The 24,130-nt window shown below is 44.3% G+C and overlaps 1 protein-coding gene across 1 annotated transcript in view; it reads left to right on the forward strand.

Moving 5' to 3' along the window:
• Positions 1-24,130, forward strand: part of LOC136587286 (cholesterol transporter ABCA5-like) — a 205,783-nt gene that overhangs the window by 34,482 nt on the left and 147,171 nt on the right. The window contains exons 3-5 of the mRNA XM_066585834.1: positions 5,770-5,968; positions 19,528-19,680; positions 21,271-21,359. Coding sequence (XP_066441931.1) covers positions 5,770-5,968; positions 19,528-19,680; positions 21,271-21,359 — 441 coding nt within the window. The remainder of the gene's footprint in view (positions 1-5,769; positions 5,969-19,527; positions 19,681-21,270; positions 21,360-24,130) is intronic.

Raw genomic sequence — 24,130 nt, forward strand, 5'->3', positions numbered from 1 at the left:
TACCTCAAAGTCGGGGTCATGGGATGTGGAAGGCTTGTTGGGCTCTTCTTTTTTCACACTTTCTTCATTTTCTACTTCAAGCTTATATTGTTGGGGTGGAGTGGGAACTGGTAAACTATCTGAATGTGGAATAGGTCGAATAGCAGATGGAAGATTCGGGGATTGAAGTGTTCCTGTTTTCTTCATTGACAATCCTGCCTTTGTAGGCGGAGTCATGCAGAAATAGCAGTCATCTGTATGGTTTATAGGTTCCCGCCATTGGCACAGCAAAAGCCATAGATCGTTTTTTATTTTTCAGCCATTCTCCTAGTTTAACTGAACAGGTTCTGAAACTCTGAAAAACAGAAACAACATGAAACTCAGTCATAGCAGCATTTATGTGTATAACCTACAAACATGTGGTATGTCAGTTGAGAGGTGACACAACTCTACCCCCCCCCCCAAAAAAAAGAAAAAATCCCACAAAATAAAAATGTAAACTCTAAAAAAATGACATGTCACTGTATCTCCAAAGCAAGAGCTAATCGGTGATTTTTATGGTGACTTTTGAATGCAGCGGATGGAAATACATAAGAATATGGTAATCTTGAGCCCGAAACAAAATCATTGTTGGGCAGTGTAATCGTTATGTGTAAATGGGCCATAATCCTGTGTTACATCCTGCACTGACTATCCTGCTGGTGGAGTTACTGTGTCCATACATTACTTATCCTGTACTGATCCTGAGTTACATCCTGTATTATACTGCAGAGCTGCACTCACTATTCTGCTGGTGGAGTCACTGTGTACATACATTACTTATCCTGTACTGATCCTGAGTTACATCTGTATTATACCCCAGAGCTGCACTCACTATTCTGCTGCTGGAGTCACTGTGTACATACATTACTTATCCTGTACTGATCCTGAGTTATAATACACTATGTTAGAAAAATATATGTCACCGCGCTGCAAGGTACTTAGTATTATATGAAGAACGCTTTTCCTTTAGCAGTAGGCTTAAAGGGAAGTGGTAGCATAAGAAAGACACTTACTGGGGAGGAGGGGGGTGTGTGGGAACAGAAACCCCCTCCTTGAAGTGTAGACTCCAATCACAGAAGATGGTACACGCCGGTGTACTAGATAAATCCAAGGTTCTTTATTGGTGATAAGGCAACGCGTTTCGGTGTCACAATGACACCTTTCTCAAGCCATAAAATACATAAAACATGAAACATGTACTCACATTTATAGTCAAAACGAAAATGAAAGCGTTCATGTCATCTGCGGGCGGCGCCATTTTGTGGGCGGGGTTTGTTGCAAAGATGCATGACGTGGCGAGGAGGGAGGAGGGGGAGGAAAAAAAGTGGTGAATAACTGTAATCTGAGTGTCGGTGGTATAAGGGTGCCAAGAAGCTTATGGAAGCGATTCACTCAGTAGTGAGTGAAAAACGAGCGGTAGATCAAAGTGAGATGGGGGTTTGATGCTGGGGAACGGCATAGGGGGCGTGTTTGGAGGTACGTTGCGGTCACGTGGGAGTGGCGCTCCGCGTCATAGTAAGGGAGGGGCTAGCGTGTGACGTAATCACGCAGCGGTGGCGTGCCGCGTCATCCAGTGTGTTTAAGTGGATGTTTGCAGGTCGGGGCCGTCACGTGGGACAGAATGGAGCGTAATAGCCCTAGCCAGCGTGGGCACGTACAGATAGCGTGCCGTGCTATGGCGATTATAGGAGTAACAAGGGGATGGGGGCGTGGGGCTGCAGTGGGGGCGTGTTTATATATCCAGCATAGTAACAGCATTGCTGGGGGGGATCACATGACCGGTTGATAGACTCGGTTCAGTTTAAAACGGCCATAGTATAGAGCTATTGCAGCAGGGGAAAAAAAAAAAAAAAAAAAAAAAAAAAAAATATTTAAGCATGCTGGGTGGCAATGGATTAGCAATATGAATATGAATAGGTGTGATGACATTGGATAATGTATAATTATAGTATAACTGGTTACTGGTTGAATGGCAAGGATTACTAAAGAAAATTAATTAATTAATAAATTATAAGTAAAGGAATTATATCAAAAATTTGAATTAGTGTGAGCGTATTATGAATGAAGTGGAAAAGTATTGTTAATGGGAATAAATTCAGTGAACTGGGGGAGGGTAGGGAAGGAAAAGGGGGGGGGGAAGGAAAGGAGGGGAGATGGGGGGGGAAAAAGTGTGCAGATATATGAGTATACATAGCTAAATCATTTGATGAAATGTGATGTTGTTACATTGTATAAAAAATGAGTGAATCATTAAAATATAATTATGCAATATTAACGGTAATTAAAACAAAGTATTCCAATAGTTTTACTAATAAAATGTCCGTACATTAAAAAAGGTATAAAACATATAGAAACCAGGATTATAAATTCTTCTCTAGAACTTCATTCAGCCCAAATGGGGCTAAAGCTTTCATTTTATAAATCCAATACATTTCCCTTCTTTTTAGGAGGGAAAACTTTCTGGAATGAATTTTCTCTAATGGCGTTACTGTTAGGTTGGTAAAATCACAATTATGGTGTTGGAGAAAATGGCGTGATACACTATGATTGAGAAAGCCTTTAGTGATGTTATTCCTATGCTGTCCGATCCGGATTCTTAGTGCGTTAATGGTGCGCCCTACATATCCTAGCCCGCAGGGGCATTCAAGGTAATAAATTACATAGTTGGTGTCACAATTGAGCAGGTTTTTAATATAATGTGTTGTGCCGTCTAAATGGATTTTCAAGAGACGATCATATGCCTGAAAATCAAAAAACGTTTATAATTGTGATTTTACCAACCTAACAGTAACGCCATTAGAGAAAATTCATTCCAGAAAGTTTTCCCTCCTAAAAAGAAGGGAAATGTATTGGATTTATAAAATGAAAGCTTTAGCCCCATTTGGGCTGAATGAAGTTCTAGAGAAGAATTTATAATCCTGGTTTCTATATGTTTTATACCTTTTTTAATGTACGGACATTTTATTAGTAAAACTATTGGAATACTTTGTTTTAATTACCGTTAATATTGCATAATTATATTTTAATGATTCACTCATTTTTTATACAATGTAACAACATCACATTTCATCAAATGATTTAGCTATGTATACTCATATATCTGCACACTTTTTCCCCCCCCATCTCCCCTCCTTTCCTTCCCCCCCCCCTTTTCCTTCCCTACCCTCCCCCAGTTCACTGAATTTATTCCCATTAACAATACTTTTCCACTTCATTCATAATACGCTCACACTAATTCAAATTTTTGATATAATTCCTTTACTTATAATTTATTAATTAATTAATTTTCTTTAGTAATCCTTGCCATTCAACCAGTAACCAGTTATACTATAATTATACATTATCCAATGTCATCACACCTATTCATATTCATATTGCTAATCCATTGCCACCCAGCATGCTTAAATTTTTTTTTTTTTTTTTTTTTTTTTTTTCCCCTGCTGCAATAGCTCTATACTATGGCCGTTTTAAACTGAACCGAGTCTATCAACCGGTCATGTGATCCCCCCCAGCAATGCTGTTACTATGCTGGATATATAAACACGCCCCCACTGCAGCCCCACGCCCCCATCCCCTTGTTACTCCTATAATCGCCATAGCACGGCACGCTATCTGTACGTGCCCACGCTGGCTAGGGCTATTACGCTCCATTCTGTCCCACGTGACGGCCCCGACCTGCAAACATCCACTTAAACACACTGGATGACGCGGCACGCCACCGCTGCGTGATTACGTCACACGCTAGCCCCTCCCTTACTATGACGCGGAGCGCCACTCCCACGTGACCGCAACGTACCTCCAAACACGCCCCCTATGCCGTTCCCCAGCATCAAACCCCCATCTCACTTTGATCTACCGCTCGTTTTTCACTCACTACTGAGTGAATCGCTTCCATAAGCTTCTTGGCACCCTTATACCACCGACACTCAGATTACAGTTATTCACCACTTTTTTTCCTCCCCCTCCTCCCTCCTCGCCACGTCATGCATCTTTGCAACAAACCCCGCCCACAAAATGGCGCCGCCCGCAGATGACATGAACGCTTTCATTTTCGTTTTGACTATAAATGTGAGTACATGTTTCATGTTTTATGTATTTTATGGCTTGAGAAAGGTGTCATTGTGACACCGAAACGCGTTGCCTTATCACCAATAAAGAACCTTGGATTTATCTAGTACACCGGCGTGTACCATCTTCTGTGATTGGAGTCTACACTTCAAGGAGGGGGTTTCTGTTCCCACACACCCCCCTCCTCCCCAGTAAGTGTCTTTCTTATGCTACCACTTCCCTTTAAGCCTACTGCTAAAGGAAAAGCGTTCTTCATATAATACTAAGTACCTTGCAGCGCGGTGACATATATTTTTCTAACATAGTGTATTATACATTTCTTTGTGAGGGCTTCCCTGTACCAGGGAACCCTTATTAATGTCCTGCAGCTCTCCGGCTAAACACGCGGATCGGGTACTCGCGGAACCCCAGTGGAGTACTATCTTCTGAAAAACCTTGTGGCGCATTTCTACCTTTTACACTCTGATCCTGAGTTACATCTGTATTATACTCCAGAGCTGCACTCACTATTCTGCTGGTGGAGTCACTGTGTACCTACATTACTTATCCTGTACTGATCCTGAGTTACATCCTGTATTATACTGCAGAGCTGCACTCACTATTCTGCTGGTGGAGTCACTGTGTACATACATTACTTATTCTGTACTGATCCTGAGTTACATCCTGTATTATACCCCCAGAGCTGCACTCACTATTCTGCTGGTGGAGTCACTGTGTACATACATTACTTATCCTGTACTGATCCTGAGTTACATCCTGTATTATACCCCAGAGCTGCACTCACTATTCTGCTGGTGGAGTTACTGTGTCCATACATTACTTATCCTGTACTGATCCTGAGTTACATCCTGTATTATACTCCAGAGCTGCACTCACTGTCGTGCTGGTGGAGTCACTGTGTCCATACATTACTTATTTTCTACTGATCCTGAGTTTCATCATGTATTATACTCCAGAGCTGCACTCACTGTTGTGCCAGTGGAGTCACTGTGTACATACATTACTTATTTTGTACTTTTGTATTACATCCTGTATTAAGGCCCATTTACACGTACCGATTATCTCTCAAAATTTGTTCAAACAACCGAAAATGAGTGATAATTCTTACATGTAAAAGCGGGCATCATGCAGTGTTCGCTTGAACGATGATTTTAAGGAGAACTTAAAATCCATTGTTTAGCTAGTGAGAGATAAAGTATCTCTTAATAGACCACAGGCTGTTATCTCCTTGGAAGTTGGCAGATAACATTGTAATCTGCAGGTAGCAAGGAAGAAAATAATGCAGCTCTGTGCACATCTGGGATTAATTACATGCTGGGCTCTGCAAGCAGTTCCTGGAGGCCCATTTACATTCAAATGAAGATGATAAAGTGTTAATGACCTGTAACACCTTATGCAAATAGATTGCAAAATCTTTCAGTGGTTTGAAAGATTATCTGTGCATGTAAATGAGCCTTTATACTCCACAGCTGCACTCACTGTTCTGCTGTAACAATCACTGTGTACATACATTAAATTACTTATCCTGTGCTTGGTCCAAGATGGTGGAGTCCTCATACCATAGCGCTTTACCGACACAAAAGGATCATAGTGGCCACCAGGACTTTTCTTTCCCTGACTAGCAAAATGAGAAATAAACTCACATCTGATTTTTGTGTGACCTTTAATCTTTCATTATAGGAGATCCTCTATCCTGTGATCTGGTCGCTGATATGGCTGCTGCTAGTCTTGGTCATGCCGAACAAACATTATGAAGCAACACCAAATGATATTCTCAACAACTTGGACATTAGCCAGGTCTTCACTATTGGATACACCCCGGCTACCAATGTGACAGAGAGCATTATGACTATAGCGTCCTTGCACTGCCTCGGATCAGGTAACTTAGTTTATAGTGTATTTCAGTATTTTTTTATGGTCTAACCCAGTGTTCCCCAACTCCAGTCCTCAAGAGTCCCCAGCAGGTCATATTATCAGGATATCCCCCCTAAAAAGTAACTTTGGCAATTTCCGAATCACTGGCATTAATGATATTTAAGGAAATCCTGGGAACATTACCTGTCAGGGGATATTGAGGACTGGAATTGAGGACCACTGATCTATGCTGAATGGAGCAATTCCACATGTAAGTCCAAATCATGGGGTATGCCTGATGCTTTATGTGCCCTGCTTACAGGTAACTTAGTGTGCAGGTTCTCAAAATGTGGAATAAACAGCGATACAGGGATTCCAGGCCAGGTACCATTTACTGAAGTACGCCATGACTACAATTGGTCTGGATTAGGAAGAAAATTGCACTAATTATCATATTGCACCACACTGCAGCTATAGAAGCTAAATTACTGTCTCCTTAAGGCCGTCTGCACATGGGGGGATTTGCATTGTGGAATCTGGAGCGGGCGTTTGCCTCCGGGTTTCACAGCAGATATCATCCATAGCATGCTATGGAAAAGTGATTCTTCCTGCACACGAGTGGAGGAAAAATTGCAGCATGCTCCATTTTTGCGCGAATTCCCCAATTCCATTCAAGTCAAGTGGAAGCTGTCCGACCCGCGGCCCTTCTGCAATTGACTTTGTGAAAATGTCCCGGATTCCGCATCATCACTAAGCAATGATGCGGTAAAAGCAGGGGTTTAAAACAAAAATCCCTACTGCACATGTTCGACGGACCATCCACAGGACAGATGAAGATAAAGAAAGGCAGGTACTTGCGGACACTGCTGCTGCCAGGGCCAGAATCTGCTGCGGGATTTTGCATTCGCAATCCGACCCGCCCGTGTGCAGGTGGCCTAAGGGTGCATTCACACGAGCGACAGTGAGTTGGGTGTGACTTGCATCGTACAACACACCGACACCCGGTCCGTGAGCTGTGCGATGTGCAGGAGACCTCACATCTGCATGCTCTATTCTTCTGTGAGACTCGCATGAAAATAAGATGCAGTAAGAAGGCTAACGGGGGAGGAATAGGCAAGTATAGGCTCTAATGACAGAACCCCTTTAAACTTGCAATTGTTTGATTTCTTATACAATATACGGTAATACTTCAGTACTGCTGCACATTGTACTTTTACCAGTGTCCTTATGATACCCTGCCACAACTAGGGCTTGATAAGAAAAATCCATTGCAAACTGAACAGCAGCCTGCAAGGAACAGTCAGAGGACCGAAGGAGTTCACTCCCTGCCTCAGTCAAGCCATTTACATGCCAATGTCTTCACTAACCACAACATTTAAAGGATCAGTGGCCAGGTATCAGCCATCCTTGACAGCCAGCACCTGCCCTGTATGTAGCAGGCCTGGCTCTGGAGCCCGCTTTGTACAAACCCCACACATATATGGCGGATGGTCCCAAAGGGTTATTCCCTTAACTCCGAAGGAGATATATGTGTCTGGGGGGACAAGGGCTGAGCCTGCACCGTCCTCAGTGGGAGCCAGCTGTGATTGGCAGCTGCCTCCCACTGTTAACCTCTTACATGCCACAATCAATGTAAACAGAGGGAGGGTGACATAATCGGCTTCTGCTATGAAATCACGAAGGGCCGATGGGTTACCATGGCAACATGATGCTAGTCAACGGTGTCTGGGTCTGGATAGTACTGGCAAGTAAATCATATAATCCATTGTAGTACAGAAGTACTGCAGTATATCATCTGACCAATCTTTAAGTTGCAAGTTCAAGTCTTCTACCTACAGGGACATAAAAATTGTCCATGATGCTCAATGGGTGCAGGTACGGTCAGGCACATGTTCTAGGAGTGCCATGTTCTGCAGGATTACTGGCGTGATGTCCTCGGGTTCATGGAGTCCCACCTGGGAGCTCCATGTATCTTGCACCCTAAGGTGTGCTTCTTTGGCCTTGTAGGAGACATTCCAGTTAACATTACAACCCGTAATCTATATAAGCTGCTGTTCGTCTATGCAAAAGGTAATACTTCCTAAGAAACCTACCTGAACTGCCTGGAAATGGGAAATCACCAAGGTTGTGTCTATGTACAAACTGACATATATGTCCTGAGGTGGCCCTGACAAATGGGATCAAATGTCAGGCCATTGTATTGATTGCCCTAATATTGTACATCTTAGTTCTGGTTCCCCGGCTGGGAATCACTGATGTCTTTGTAGTTTTATATTACACATATGTTACACAATCGCTGCTTTTTCTCAGTGCTGTATAATTTGCCCAATAAATGTTACTTAAAAAGAAAGAAAAAAAAGCGGATCTGTCGGCGCTCCTGACGTGTTTATTTCAGTAAGCGTTCTACTGCAGTGCCAGGGAGGGTAATTGTCTGGAAGATTAAGCAATAATTTGACAACTGGGTGTTACAACGGGGTGTTTTCCTACACAGTCCGACACTGGCAGAATTGATTGGACAGGATCAGAGTGTTTGTGGAACCCCTTCCCAAGTGGTAACACCCAATTATCTATATATTTATACATTTCTATTAGGAATGGCTCAAGGAGGAGATCTAAGAAAAGATGCTCCCAAATTGTTATTTCATGGGAAATCTAAGTATTTACTAAAAGAGACACATCAGTGGAGCTGACAGATTCTCTTTAAATGGGTGACTGCAGTATGCAGCCCCCTCAGTGAACATCTCTAGATGTCCTTGTATAAGGGGTATTTACCACTTTAAGGGGAAATTCACACTAGATGGATATATTGCGCATTTCAAGCCCTAATAAAAATTTGTAAATTCATTTACTTTACTGCTGCTGTATTCTAATACTGGTTTTCCATGCACAAATCTGCCCGATATGTATTTGTTTTGTTATTATATAACACAAATCTGTATATAGGCCCTGGTGCTGCCATAAGCCTTACACCATGCCTTCTCCCTACCATAGTTAACTGTCTCGCATAGTTTAACTATCATTACATTCTATATTTATCTAAATAAGCTACCGACCATAAGTATACAGTCAGGAGGATGAGCTGTGATCTCCTCTATTATACCTGTGTGACAGAAGCTATGTGATCATCATCAGTAACTGTGACAGGCATGCCTGTGTCCCCCTGTAGGCAGATTCTGTGGTAGATCCATGTAACAGCATCACACAAACTGAGAATTTGACTAGAAAGTGAATCCATAACCCGAAGTAGATCTGAGCTGGTCAGAACTGAGATCACATGACCATCTGAGGAAGAAGGGTCCAGAAGTTTCAGACAAAAAGGAACAACTAACCAAGGTGTAATTAGCATATATATGGGGGGATAGCTACATAATGAATGAATAAAAAAATCACCAGAGGCTCTTTAACCCCTTCCTGCTCCAGGACGTAAATGTACGGGGCGACCTCTCTGCATACAGCGCGGGCATCAGCTGTGGACTACAGCTGACACCCGCAGGCAATAGCCGCGTTCAGGCGCTCGCAGCTAATAACGCTTTAAATGCTGCTGTTAGAATTCTGACAGTGGCATTTAAAGCCCCCGAACGCTGTTGGGGGTCCCGTACGGCCCCCCGCGGTGAGATCTGGGGAGCCATGAAGGTGTCATGGCTGCTGGGGGCCTTGGGAGACTGCCTACAAAGCCATCCCCTTGGGGTGGCTTGATAGGCTGCCTGTCAGAATGCAGTAAAAATAAAAAAGTTATTGCGCGCACAAGATGAACGCAGAAAATAATTGAAAAAAATTAAATGTCTGTGAAAAAAAAAAAGAGTAGTATAGTAAAAAAACTATACAAGTTTGGTATCGTAGTAATCGTTCCGACCCATAGAATAAAGTTATCATGTTGTTTTTGTTGCAGTTTGTGCGCCGTAGAAACAAGACGCACTGAAACATGGCGGAATGTCGTTTTGTTTTTTTTTTCATTTTACTCCACTTAGAGGTAGGAAAAAGGGGGAGGGGGGGGTAAAAGCGGTGGAGGGGGGGGGGAACTTGGAGCAGAGGGGGAGAGAGGAGGAGTTTGAGTGCATTCCACTTCTAACCATTATATACTCTTGATCGTTAAAGAGCCCTTGTAAGGGGGGAAGGCTTCTCAGGTCCCTATACCCGTTTTATCATTAATGAGGCTCCCATGGGATTGTGTTTTTTTTATTGCTTCAATCCAGGGTTGCCATGTTTCTTTGAATTTAGCCATTCTGTTTTTTCAAGTGTGCTATGTTCTACTAGCATTTTAGTGAGGTTATTTGGGGTGGGGGTTTGGAGGATTTCCAGTTTCTGACAATCAGTAACTTAACGCATAGTAACATGTGTGTTATGAATTTTCTGCAGTAGTGTGGGAATTTCTCTACTTCCAATAACAGGATTGCTGTTTGGGGTTTTAGTTTGATTTTAATTCCCCAGAGTTTTTGAACGATCGTGGGTATCGCGTACCATAAGGGGTGTAGAGTGGGACATTCGCAGAATATGTGCGTGAGAGATCCTTTTTATTCACATCCCCTCCAACATTTTCCCGAGTTCCCTGGAAACATCTGGGCCAGTCTTAGGTGGGAATAGTACCACCTTGTTAATGTTTTCTGGTGGACTTCTAGTAATTTGGCGCTTAGGGTACATTTAAATGCCCAGTTGCAAATTTTTGTCCAGTAGTCTAGCTCGTATGATATTTTTAGCTCTTTTTCCCAGTTTAGTATGTGCATTTTTTTTTTGTTCGGGTCCTCTTTCGCTTCTCCGTTGTATATTTCGTACCATTGTTTTAGCTTATTTTTTGGGAGATTCTGTGCGAGTGGTAGGTTGTACAGATGTGTCGGTAATGAGAGTGAGAGATTTTTGTTGTTTATCAGGTAGCTTTTTATTTGCATATATTGGAGTAGATCTGAGTTGGTGAGTTTTATGTTTTCGCAAAGTTAATTGAACGGTGTCAATTTAGCGTCTTTTAAAATGTCTGATAGACATTTGATCCCCTTTTGTTTCCAGGCCCTTAATGATGTGTTGGGAATGAGTATTTCCAGAGCTTCAATCGGTATGGGTATATGTTTCCTAGGAGTGTGCTCTTTGGTGATTTCTAGGGCGGTTAGCCATGCTCCCATTGAGGTTTTAATAGATGGGTAGTTTGGAGTCTTTACGTTTGTGTCGATTGCTGCTGCCAGCAGCATTGTGCGGAGGTCTTTCCCCTTACTCAAGTGTTTTTCTATAGCTGGCCAGCTAGAGTCTTGGGGGGTGCACCAGGCTCTCAGTTGTTGCGTAATTGGGGCTCTGTAGTACGCTTCTATATTGGGAACCCCCATTCCACCTCTTCCTCTGGAGGAATAGAGTATGGAGGCCGCCATTCTCAGTCTCTTTTTTTTCCATATACATGATAGCATCTGTTTTTTAATGCTTTTAGGAGGCTCTGGGGGATGGGTACAATCATTGTTCTGAATATGTATAGAATTTTTGGTAGGGGCATCATCTTATATAGCATTATCCTCCCCAGCCACGTAGGCTCTGTTTTGTCGTATTTATCTAATTCTTTTTGGAGGGAGTTAATTAGAGGGGCAAGGTTTATCAACGGCATCTTACTTAGAGGGGTTGTAAGTTTAAGGCCTAGGTACGGCACCTCCTCTGATTCCCATGAAAATGGGAATCCTGTTTGTATTAATTCCTTCGTACTTTTTTTATGTTTATTCCCAGTATTTGGGATTTGTGAGCGTTAATTTTATAGTACGATACCCGGCCAAACTCGTCGATGTTTTTTGTGATTGCTCTCAAAGATGTACTTGGGTGGGTCATTATTAGCGCCACATCGTCGGCAAACAGTCCGATCTTATGTTGGCGGTGAGAGACGGGGATTTCCTTTAATCTCTGAATCCATTCTGATTTTTTCGGCGAAGGGTTCGATTGTTAATACAAAGTTTGTTGAGGAAGCTTAACTGAGAAGAGTTTGGTGCGTAAATGTTGACCAGAGTCATCGAATGTCCATTTACCTCACATATCAAGATTATATATCTGCCCTTTTCATCTATTACCGACTTATGCATTTTAAGTTGGATAGAGTCCTTGACCGCTATGAGGACTCCTGCTTTTTTTTTTGTCTGTGTTAGACATGAATATTTCTGGGAACTTAGGGTGGGAAAATTTAGGGTGCTTTCCTTTTATAAAGTGAGTCTCTTGTAGACACAAGATGTCCGGATGTGTGGCTAAAGCGTCTTTCCAGAGGGCGGCCCTTTTGTAGGGGGAGTTAAGCCCCTTGACGTTAAGGGACATCAGCTTTGTGTCCATTGTGGGGTGTTTTTACCTTGCTTTGTAGATTCGGGTATATTTACCGTCTTCTCATTCCTACTGACGAGTTGGCGAAGGGGTTTCCTCTCAGTTGCGTCTTCTTTGTTCTGTTGTAGTGCTGCTTGTGTTGAAGTGGTTTCCGATGCACTCCTCCAAGTTAGGGGGTGGTGGGAAAGGGATTGGGAAGAACCTAAATAAGTGGGAAAAAACAAACTTATAACAGTTAGTGTTTCGGCTACCCTCTTTGGACGTGTTGGCGCCCGCATGAGGGAACCTTTTCTTCTTGGGGGGAAAACTGTCCAGCCGTTGTGCGACCCAGTTAAGTTGGCGAAGTTCTTAAAGAAGAGTATAACTTGTAGAAGAAGATGGATAAAGATCCTTGGTTTCAACTCTTTAGGGAAGAAAGGATGTCAGCTGTTAGGTTCAGCGGTTAGGTACTTTGCTCCACTCAGTATTCAGGTGCGTAGGTTGATTTTGGTTTTCTGTTGTAAGCCCCCATTTGTTTAGAAGTTGCTGGCCTTCTTCTGGCTTTTGGATGACGAGAGTCCTCTCGTTTCTTGTTATGATTAGTTTAGGCGGAAAGCCCCATTTGTATGGCATGTTGTTCTCACGTAGTGTTTGTGTGATATTTCGGAATTTTCTCCTCATTTGTAAGGTGGCTTGAGAGAGATCTGTGAACAGCTTTATTTGTTCGTATGGAGCTGGAAGGTTTGGCTTCTTTCTTGCTGCGTCTAGCAGAGCTTCTTTCACATGGAAGAAATGGATTCTTATTATCACGTCCCTAGGTAGATGGTCAGGGACCGATTTCGGGCGACGAAGTCTGTGCGCCCTGTCGATGATTCTCTCTTCATCTGTGGTGTTTGGTAGCGTGTTTTTTTATTAATTTTTGGACATATTCTTTGAGTTCGTGTTGCGTCACTGTTTCTGCTATTCCCCGGAGTTTTAAGTTGTTTCGCCGGTTCCTATCCTCCATATCCGCTACTTTGCTTTTGAGTGCTTCTAATTCTTCTTCGACGCTGTAGTGTGCGTTGATAAGGTCGTTGTGGGAGGATGTGAACTCGGCAAACTTATTCTCTATATGGTCCACTCTTGTGCCTAGCTCTGTCAGAGAGGAGTTAAGTGTGGCTGAGACAGATTGTAAGTCCTTTTGTAGGGACTCCCTCAGTGCCATCACCATTTGCTTTATGAAAATCTCTGATGCTGCTTGCTCTGTGCAGCTCATGCTCTGGACAGGGTCCTCATTGTCTTCTGTGTTTTGCCCTGAGTTAGGGGAATATGTAATTTGCTGCCCAGGGTTATTAGTTTGTGGAGTGCTGTGAGCGGTCAGCTCTGCTAATTCATGTTGTTGCTGCTTCTGCAGCGCGGGAAGCTTGCTCAGCGCAGGTGTATCGGGCGCCATCTTGTAAGCCCCTGTCTGCGTCCCCGAAGCTTTTTTTGGGGATCCCTGGTGAGGGGGAGCTGTGGGAGATCCCCTACCTTTACTACCCTGGAGGGTATTTCCCCTGGCTGTCGCTCCTACCGGGGTCCGCTGCTCCCGACCGCCAGCGCCCTTCTCCTCTCCTCCTCCTTCATGCGAGCGTGCCGAGAAGAACGAGGTGAGCTGCTGTGGTCCCGTTTTTGCTCTTCTTCTTGCTGCCATGCCTGCTGTGCTCTCCGGTAAGCTTGACTGCAAAAGCTCACTCTCCTTTATGCTTTAAGTTGCTTTTAATCGGCCAGGTCTCACGGAGCTCAGAGAGATGCGGCCGCTCCGGTCTCCATCCAGGCCACGCCCCCCCCCCCCCCCGAATTTTTAAAAACATTTTCAGTACATTATATGGTACTTTAAATAGCACCATTGAAAAATACAAGTTGTCCCACAAAAAAATAAGCCTTCATACAGTAATGTCAATGGATAAATAAAGGAATTATGATTTTTTTTTAAGGGGGGCGGGAAAACCGAAAATGGAAAAAAAAGGGCCGCGTCATGAAGGGGTTAAAAATTATTAGCTGCAAGTCTTGAAATAAAATATAAGTCTTGGCTTCACCCACAAAGTTGTACTGAGTACTGTAGTTCAAGCAACAAAAAGCCGCTGCTTTCCCGTTCTCTGGAATATCAACAAGCGGTGAATGTAACTTCCATAAGTGACAAACAAATAGGACAGATTATTTGCAGTTTGACACTTTGGCTGCTAATTTTAGCTATGTAACAGTGTGCCAGTCAGGAGAACTTCAGGGCTTCCAAATTTACTTGTGATAAGTGCTGCAGTGGCCTCACATAACACAAGTCACTCAGCCAACTGAGATACTAAATATGAAAAGGTATCAGTGGAGCATAAAGGAAATTAGGGCAGCTCAGAGGACCATAGCCCAGTTCAGGGGGCTGCGACCTGCATGGTGCCCGAAGGGAAGACGGTGGGCATCTCCTCAACTGTTGGTAACTCGAGGATGGAGAAGACCTAACAACTTTATTTACTTCCCAAAGTGTCACAAACTTAAAGGGGTTGTCCCGCGCCGAAACGGGTTTTTTTTTTTTCAACCCCCCCCCCCCCCCCCCCGTTCGGCGCGAGGCAACCCCGATGCAGGGACTTAAAAAAAAAAACGCACAGCGCTTACCTGAATCCCCGCGCTCCGGTGACTTCTTACTTACCGGTTGAAGATGGCCGCCGGGATCTTCTCCCTCGGTGGACCGCAGGGCTTCTGTGCGGTCCATTGCCGATTCCAGCCTCCTGATTGGCTGGAATCGGCACGTGACGGGGCGGAGCTACACGGAGCCGGCATCCTGCACGAGCGGCCCCATTGAGAAAACAAGAAGACCCGGACTGCGCAAGCGCGGCTAATTTGGCCATTAGACGCCGAAAATTAGTCGGCTCCATGGAAACGAGGACGCTAGCAACGGAGCAGGTAAGTGAAAAACTTCTTATAACTTCTGTATGGCTCATAATTAATGCACAATGTACATTACAAAGTGCACTAATATGGCCATACAGAAGTGTATAGACCCACTTGCTGCCGCGGGACAACCCCTTTAATGTGACGTCTGGCCTGAGCGTAATCCACACCATGCCCAGGATAGACGTGAATAGAAGGGGAATGCACACAAATGGACACTGAAACAGACTGAACAGTAAATGGGACTTGCGAACAGACATCCAACAACGACTGACAAACACCAAAACACTTACCACACCTCGGCGGATGGAATAACTAATAAATATGAGGTATTAGTTTGTGTTTTGGCAAATATACTTAAGCTTACGAGCCCACAACAAGGGTCCTCGTAGTTTCGTGAGTCCCTACTCTAACAAGGCAACTCAAACCCCAGGGAGTCCTGCATGCAAGTGGGACGATCGTCCCAGTAGGGACGGCCCCACGCTGGAATCTAGGGGCCTGGGTCGCCATAGATGGTAAACAGCATACAAGCAGAACAGGACACTTCACACCAGCGAACGAGGGAATCCCATCCAGAACCTCATGCATGCAGCAACACCAAGCAAAACATGCATGACTCCAAACACCAGGGTGCTGGGAGGTAATGAGAAGAAAGATAAATGACCAGCACACTGTAGCAAGAGCAGCTGGCGTTTATGTGTAGATGATTAGCTGACTGGAGCAATATATATCCAGCCAGCTCAATCATCCCACACCTGTGGATACAGGAGGCGTCCGCGTTAATGAGATGTATTTACTTGCTGAAAGATTTCCTTTAAGGGAGAAGCCGCTGGGATAATTTTTAAAGGGGTTGTCTAGCAAAGTAAAGTTATCCCCTATCCACAGGATAGAGAATAACTAACTGAACAGTAGTAGTCCAACTATGTACGGCGGTCCCATTGAAATGACTGGAGTGGTGGTGGTGATCACTGTAGCAATGTTGGTTCTCAGTCTGGAATGTAATGGGACAGGCGGCCATAGTGAGATACAAGCAGCGTTACATGGGGATTGGGGATCAGGTGTTGTGTCATCCAAATCTTCCTACTATACCTTAGCTGCCAATCATTGGCGGACATTTTCCTGGCAGGAATAATGTGTATGGGGGGTATTTGCAAGCGCAGAACGTTCAATGGAGCACTTTTTATATTATAGCAAGGTCTTTGTCAGTTGTAAGTAACTGGTAGGAGAAGGGATATAACAAATACAGCACCAGCTTTGTACCCTGAATAACACTATGACTAATGCAGTAAGGCAGCCACATACGGTACAATGAAAAAGCTCATTCTTATTCAATGAGATTTACAGAAAGGCTCCACAGGACTGCTGGCTGGATGCTAGTCCGCTGCGGTGCGATGCCACTGCCGGCAACTACTAATACCTGTGTAGTGACTCCATCCTGAGTATTATCATAGATACAATTGTCCGTAGCTCCCAGCATCCACATCTGATGCCTTGCCAGCAACGCAATCAGTTGATGCATTAATCTTGGTTTGAATTACATTTCAACTCTTTCCAATTAAATCTTTGTTGTCTACCTTTGACAGCTGATAATTAGGGCATATGGATGTAACAGAGAGGCGCTCCTGCTCAGGAGGACCCTCTTCTGCTAGCCAAAGCAGCTTTGTCCATATGTTAGAAGGACTTCCTATGGAATTCAGTGGGTGCTATGTAATGCTTTATTTCCCTTGCCGCATCGAAAATAAGAGAGGCATTCAGCTCATCTTCAAGGAATAGAAGAAGGAGCTGCCCAAACCATTCAACCTCTACAGGTGAACTAGAGGGTGTAAAAATGTGACCCATGTCTGACTGTACCCAATAGTGAAGTAGAAAGAGGGTGTAATGATCTAACACACAGTGCTTATGGGTGTGCTCCGGTCTTGTGGACACAGTGCTTATGGGTGTGCTCCTGTCTTGTGGACACAGTGCTCATGGGTGTGCTCCAGTCTTGTGGACGCAGTGCTCATGGGTGTGCCCCAGTCTTGTGGACACAGTGGTCATGGGTGTGCTCCAGTCTTGTGGACGCAGTGCTCATGGGTGTGCTCTAGTCTTGTGGACGCAGTGCTCATGGGTGTGCTCTAGTCTTGTGGACACAGTGCTCATGGGTGTACTCCAGTCTTGTGGACACAGTGCTCATGGGTGTGCTCTAGTCTTGTGGACACAGTGCTCATGGGTGTGCTCTAGTCTTGTGGACACAGTGCTCATGGGTGTGCTCTAGTCTTGTGGACACAGTGCTCATGGGTGTGCCCCAGTCTTGTGGACGCAGTGCTCATGGGTGTGCCCCAGTCTTGTGGACACAGTGGTCATGGGTGTGCTCCAGTCTTGTGGAGACAGTGCTTATGGGTGTGCTCCAGTCTTGTGGACAGAGTGCTCATGGGTCTGTTCCAGTCTTGTGGACGCAGTGCTCATGGGTGTGCTCTAGTCTTGTGAACACAGTGCTTATAAGTGTGCTCCGGTCTTGTGGACACAGTGCTCATGGGTGTGCTCCAGTCTTGTGGACACAGTGCTCATGGGTGTGCTCCAGTCTTGTGGACACAGTGGTCATGGGTGTGCTCCAGTCTTGTGGACACAGTGCTTATGGGTGTTCTCCAGTCTTGTGGACACAGTGCTTACGGGTGTGCTCCAGTCTTGTGGACACAGTGCTCATGGGTGTTCTTTAGTCTTGTGGACACAGTGCTCATGGGTGTGCTACAGTCTTGTGGACACAGTGCTCGTGAGTGTTCTCCAGTCTTGTGGACACAGTGCTTATGGGTGTGCTCCAGTCTTGTGGACACAATGCTCATGGGTGTGCTCCAGTCTTGAGGATGCAGTGCTCATGGGTGTGCTCTAGTCTTGTGCACACAGTGCTTATGGGTGTGCTACAGTCTTGTGGACACAGTGCTCATGGGTGTGCTGCAGTCTTGTGGGCACAGTGCTCATGGGTGTGCTCTAGTCTTGTGGACACAGTGCTTATGGGTGTGCTCTAGTCTTGTGGACACAGTGCTCATGGGTGTGCTCTAGTCTTGTGGACACAGTGCTCATGGGTGTGCTCTAGTCTCGTGGGCACAGTGCTCATGGGTGTGCTCTAGTCTTGTGGACACAGTGCTTATGGGTGTGCTCTAGTCTTGTGGACAGTTTTTTGTAATGGGTGGTGCTTATTTGTGCCCACATTGGTGTATTTTACTGTAAATTTGTTCCCCACAAGCGTTTGTGCTCATGAGAAAATTTTGCAGATGTTTTATTTTTTTTTGCTGTGAGCGGTGATATTGCTGTGCATGATGATAATTGCCTGTGATTCTATTAATTAGCAGGTTATATTCAAGATGTCACAATACAAAGGAGAAAACTGGATATAGGGTTTAGGCGCTGCATAATTCAGCAGTCAGATTTCTGTCATTGATGTCACAAGGAGTTGTGTAAGGCAGACTACTTTACGGGAGCCGACCCTGCCCGCGGCCGAAGACATTATTTTTACTCTCTGGGTCTTCTCCCTTCTGTCTGGATGCATGCGGGCGCGTCAGCCGACGCAGTACACTTTTTTTTTTTTAGAACTTCTGCTTTCTCAAGGATCCGCGGCATGACTACAGTGTCAGCTGCTGGTGTGCTGCGGTTCGGAAGGTTTCCATTGCCTTCAATGGAAGCCACAATGGTGTCGGGATCAGAAATAGCGCTCCTTCAGTACTGAATGGTGATGTAACAATTAAATGAAGTGAAGAAAAAGAACTTACCCGGTACTTAGTGAGTATCCCTGGTGGTGGGTTATCAAGTATCAAAAAGGCCCTACAGTGGGCAGAAACGCGTCGCAATAAAACCCCACCTATATGGTGTAGATATATGTACTCGACTTTTTTCCTTCATCCCGTGAAGCGCTATACTGGATATTTTTATTTTTGGATTCCTTCAATGGAAGCCATCATTGCAGGATCCGCACAGAAATGGAGCTTTCAGCGATTTGTTTTCCGGAGCAGAAAGTCCACAAATCAAATCCGCGTTCTTTAAATAATTTGCAGACGCCCATATATCCCTATGGGCGGCTTGACTTGCGGATCTCAAGTCATGGCAACAAGTAGTATTTTGTGAACTTCCTTCAGCCTAGTTTCACACCGGCGAGTTTCTTGGCCTAATATCGCACTCATTGACGTGCGTTTTACCCACGGATGCGGGGTGATTTTCAGGCGACAACGCCTTTCATCACTTCTGTGAAATTCAGATCCTCTCGTTACGAGTCTTCCTCTCACACGGGACCCAAAGCGCCACAAAGTACCTGTGAGTGGGTTTTGGGGTATTGCAGGCGTTACAAGGCAGGACCGGTGACCATACCTCTTGCCCTGCGGTCAGCAGTGGGCTTGACCCTTAATCCCCTTTTATACATATTGCCGAGTCCAGCGCCATAAATCACACCTTCCCAATGTTTTCCAGATGTAGATATTCTTCATTATCGTAATGAAGACGAGCTAAAAGAAGCCAGCGCCTCCCATTTACATTTCGCCGGTGTCAAATTTGAAGATACGATGTCCTACAAGCTTATGTTCTATCCATTCTACTTCCCGAAGCCTGCGCCATACATACAAGGTAAGAGCCAATTTCAGTAGCAACTGTGTAGTCTCCACTGAATGGCCACTGTAACAGAGACGCTCATCTAGCAGCCAGTTGGGCCTTTAGCGGTTCATTGTGCAATAGGTTTCAAATTGTTCTGAAGGAATATTGGACCCACGGTTACCAAGAAAACTTTCCCCAAACTATAACTTCACCATCCTGAACTGACCAGAAGGGTTCATCACTTCATGCTGCTTGTGCCAAACTATGACCCTCCCATCAGCGGGGAAATCTGGATTAATCTGAGCAGGCGGCATTATTCTACTGCTCAGTGATCTTTGTGCCCTTTTGCCCCCCGGTTTCTTGCCTTTTAGTTTCTCTTAGGGCTCCGGCACACTTGCGTTTTTCTTGCACCTTTTTTTCACGCGATTGTCAGTGTGACTTTCTAATGTTAAAAACACATCGCGCAAAAATCGCAAAGCACCAACTTGCGAAGCATTTTTTAACATTAGAAAGTCCCATTGACAATCTTGTGAAAAAAACGTGCAAGAAAAACACAAGTGTGCAGGAGCCCTTAGACAGCAGTGGCACTCGAACTGGTCGTCTGCTGTTATAGCCCATCCGTGCTAAGGAACAGGGACTTCTATGTTCATGCAAGTTATTTGGAGCACCAGCATTGTATTTGGCTGAAATTTTCTTAACTGTGCACCACCTGTTCTTGACATCCTCCTCTGACCCCTTTCATCAAAGAGTTGTTTATGTCCACAGGATTTTCTATGATAACAGCATTCTCTTAAGACTGTTACTTCAGGAAATCCCAGAAAGTTGCCAGTTTTAGAGATATTGCCCCTACTAGTCTATCACTGATGACCTGGCCTTGTTTGAAGTCACGCAGATTTCCTGATTTTCCCATTTTAATTTGGATTCACACTGAAACTGATCCATGGAAAACTTGCTCACTTGATTTTGGTCAAGTGTCTAATTTCCATATAGAGATGCTGCAATCGTTAAAGGGCAAGTGTCCAATAAAGTGGCCATTCAGTGTGTGTATATATATCATGAACATGTGAATCTCCATCTTTATCTGTCCTCTGACATGTCATCAATCACATCAGTGTGTTCTCCTCAGCTGGACCCCCAACCCCATGGATGGGCAGAACTGGAATTTGTCCTTTCAGTTCATAGTTGGGAGATTTTTGTGCCTCTGGGCAGCATGGTGGCTCAGTGGTTGGCACTGCAGCACTGCGGTCCTGGATTCAAACATCTTTTGTATGTTCCCCAGGTATTTCTGTGGGTCTCCTCCCAGACTTCAAAAGCATACTAACTAATAGCTGAATTTAGATTGCAGTCTGTGGGGATAGAGCCCAGCCTGTAGAGCACTAAGGAATATGTATATGAAGGAGTAAATAAATGCTTCAGCTTGGTAAATTGCAGATGCATTGAGTTTTATTAAATGCAATGGTGCTGCCCACTGCATCACTTAGAAGGGAGTCCTATTTACTTGGGCTGTAACTGTATAAGTATATATTGTATATAACATAGCTAATATACTTTGATCACAAGCGTATTGTTAATATTGCTATTGATGTTTTATCTCTATTCACATTCATTTCATTCTTCCATCAGAGTGTTATTCTTCCAAGTGTGACGCTGTACAATATCACTATTCGGGATTCACGCGGATACAAGCATGCATAGATTCTGCCATTATCAAGGTATGGTGTCAGACTTCCAGGAGTTTAACAAGAAACTCTGACTTTGAGCAAGTTTTCATATGAGTAATTTTATACTTGGAGCGACCCTCCAGGCCTGGAAAAACAAATATGACTGAACCGCTTCCCTGACTACCTGATACACGTGCATAGCATGCATTGGTGGCGTAGTGACATAGGTCTTTTTTTTAGCCTAACATACTATGTCTATTACCCCCCAATGTCGGTCCAAAGGAAGGCAAAAATGTAAAAGAAACAATGAGTTAGAAGCCAATTTTTCCAATTTGAGGGAAAAAAAATTCCTCCCCAACTCCAAGTTTGGTAATCAGAATAATCCCCAGATCACCGACCCTTCTGAGTAATCAGTGATATAACATGTAATATTGTATCACTCAAGAAAAGTGTCTCTAGTACTCTTTTATCAAGTTCACCATCAGCACGTCCACAGTCTCACTGCTCTTACAGTAAAGAACCCCCTTCTATGTCTGTGTAGAAACCTTCTTTCCTCTAGACGTAGAGGGCGCCCCCTTGTCACAGTCCTGGGTATAAACAGATGATATGAGAGATCCCTGTATTGTCCGCTGAGACATTTATGTATAGTTATTAGAGCGCCCCCTTGTTACAGTCCTGGGTATAATAGATGATGGGAGAGATCTCTGTAACTCTATTTTATTAGAAAAATGAAAAACATAACAAAACAAGCCTTTTTTGGACTAAACCAAGAAAACAACAGAAATGTCCAAGACAACAGAAACAGGTTTGCTTCAAACTGTATCCATCGGACTTCCAGTATGCCCCCACTTCAGACTTCCTTGTAAGCCAGATCTTTTCCGGTTACAGACCTTTTGTTCGGACTCCAGGTGTTCCTTAGGTATTTACCATTAGTCCGGAAACAGAATAGAAAAGGATACAATTACTAACGAAGTTATATTTCACCAAGACCGATGCTGCACAAAGATTCTTTACAGAAATTGTAGCAGAAGCCACGGCAGAAGCTGCACTGACACATCTGTCTTACACTGTGAATATATACATCATTTGTGATCATTATACTCTCCATAATACACTTTACCATACATAATATATATAGATTTTTATTTATTTATTTATTTTTTCCCCTGTTCTTCTCCCCCCCCCCGCTCTCTCCCCCATGTAGCCTAAATATAAAACCTAAAAACAAAACCATATCTCAAGAAGAAAACATAACCCAAATACCCGCATACAGACATAATGCACAGAAATATAAACCTTTTTTTTCCCTCTTTATTTATTTTATATACATTTTTTTATTTTTTTTATTTATATACATACATTTTTTTTTGTTTCTTCTTAGTTTATACTAATACCGCACCTTATACCCTACATACCACACACCTTATACCATTAAGAAGCTCAAGTTCAGTGCTTACAAGCCCTCTTTTCTTCCTCTATTTACTAAAACAAAAAGCTATCAAGTGAATAGAATAAAATTAGCCCAGGAGACCCCACGCTAGGGCACTCCAAAAGAAAGACCCCTCCATAGGCGAGAGGTCCTGAGTGGACCCAACCTGTTGAACTCCAAAGAACGCACCTTCACCAGGTCACCGAGGATGTCCCTACACACCACATCCACAGGGAGGATTTTTTGACGCGTTGAAACTAAACACCGCGCATGCCACGTGTAGTACCTAACCACTAGACTAACTAGATATAATGTGCACCTGTCCCGTCCACCCAGATCTCTGAATGCCCCATAGGCCCACTCAGGATAGGAGAGGACAGCCAGCCTAGGCCAACCGATGGAAGCCCCTACCCTTCTGTAGACCTCTGTATTAAAGGGACACTGAAGTAAGAAATGCTCCATAGTTTCCACTACAGAGCCACACTCCTCCCGGGGACAGTCCCTCTCTTCCACCTTTCTGTACTTCAAGTTATCCCTCACATACAACTTACCATGGAAGGAGCGCCAGGCCAAATCCCAAAACTTCAATGGGACCCTTACTGAATTTAACAAAACTAACCCTACCTCTAGGTCCTGACCTGGGCAGTCCCTGAGGGCCAGTGGATTTTGGAAGCGGGTGACCAGAACCCTATTGTCAAGGAACCTTCTTGACAGAGTCCTAATCTCCTCAGCCCCCAAGCCCCAGCGACGGATGACCTTCAGAACCGGCACAACGTAAGCCAGGAGATGTCCATGGGTTGAACGAAAATCTTTCACACGCCCTCCTGTCTCCCATTCCTGGAAGAAAGGCTGAAGCCATGCCTTAGAGGAGACTACCCACAAAGGAGCCCTTCCTGTATTCCAGAAGTTTGCTATATTGGTTTTAAGAAAGGTATTCACTAGGAATACCACGGAGTTGACCATACACAACCCCCCTAGTCTCCTTGTGCGGTATGTGACCTCCCTCTTCACTAGGTTCAGTTGGTTCCCCCACAACAGCTGGAAGAACAGACTATAGACCCGTGTCCAGAGAGGCTCCGGCAAGATACATACACTGCCCAAATAGATTAACAACGGGAGCAGGAAAGTCTTGATAAGGCTAACCCTTTCTCTCAGGGACAAAGACCATCCCTTCCACTGGTCAACCTTCTGACTGGCATCTTTCAGTTTACCGTCCCAATTTCTCCCTGGGTAATCACCCTGGCCAAATTGGATGCCTAAAACGTTTGCAAATTCTTGAGGCTCCGGGAGAGTTTCCGGGAGACTGAAATCAGGATCTCCTCCCCCCAGCCAGAGACTTTCACACTTGTCCCAATTGACTCGGGATCTGGAAGCCTCCGAATACCTAACCACC

This window comes from Eleutherodactylus coqui, chromosome 13 (genome assembly GCF_035609145.1).
Source record: "Eleutherodactylus coqui strain aEleCoq1 chromosome 13, aEleCoq1.hap1, whole genome shotgun sequence".
Taxonomy (NCBI): domain Eukaryota; kingdom Metazoa; phylum Chordata; class Amphibia; order Anura; family Eleutherodactylidae; genus Eleutherodactylus; species Eleutherodactylus coqui.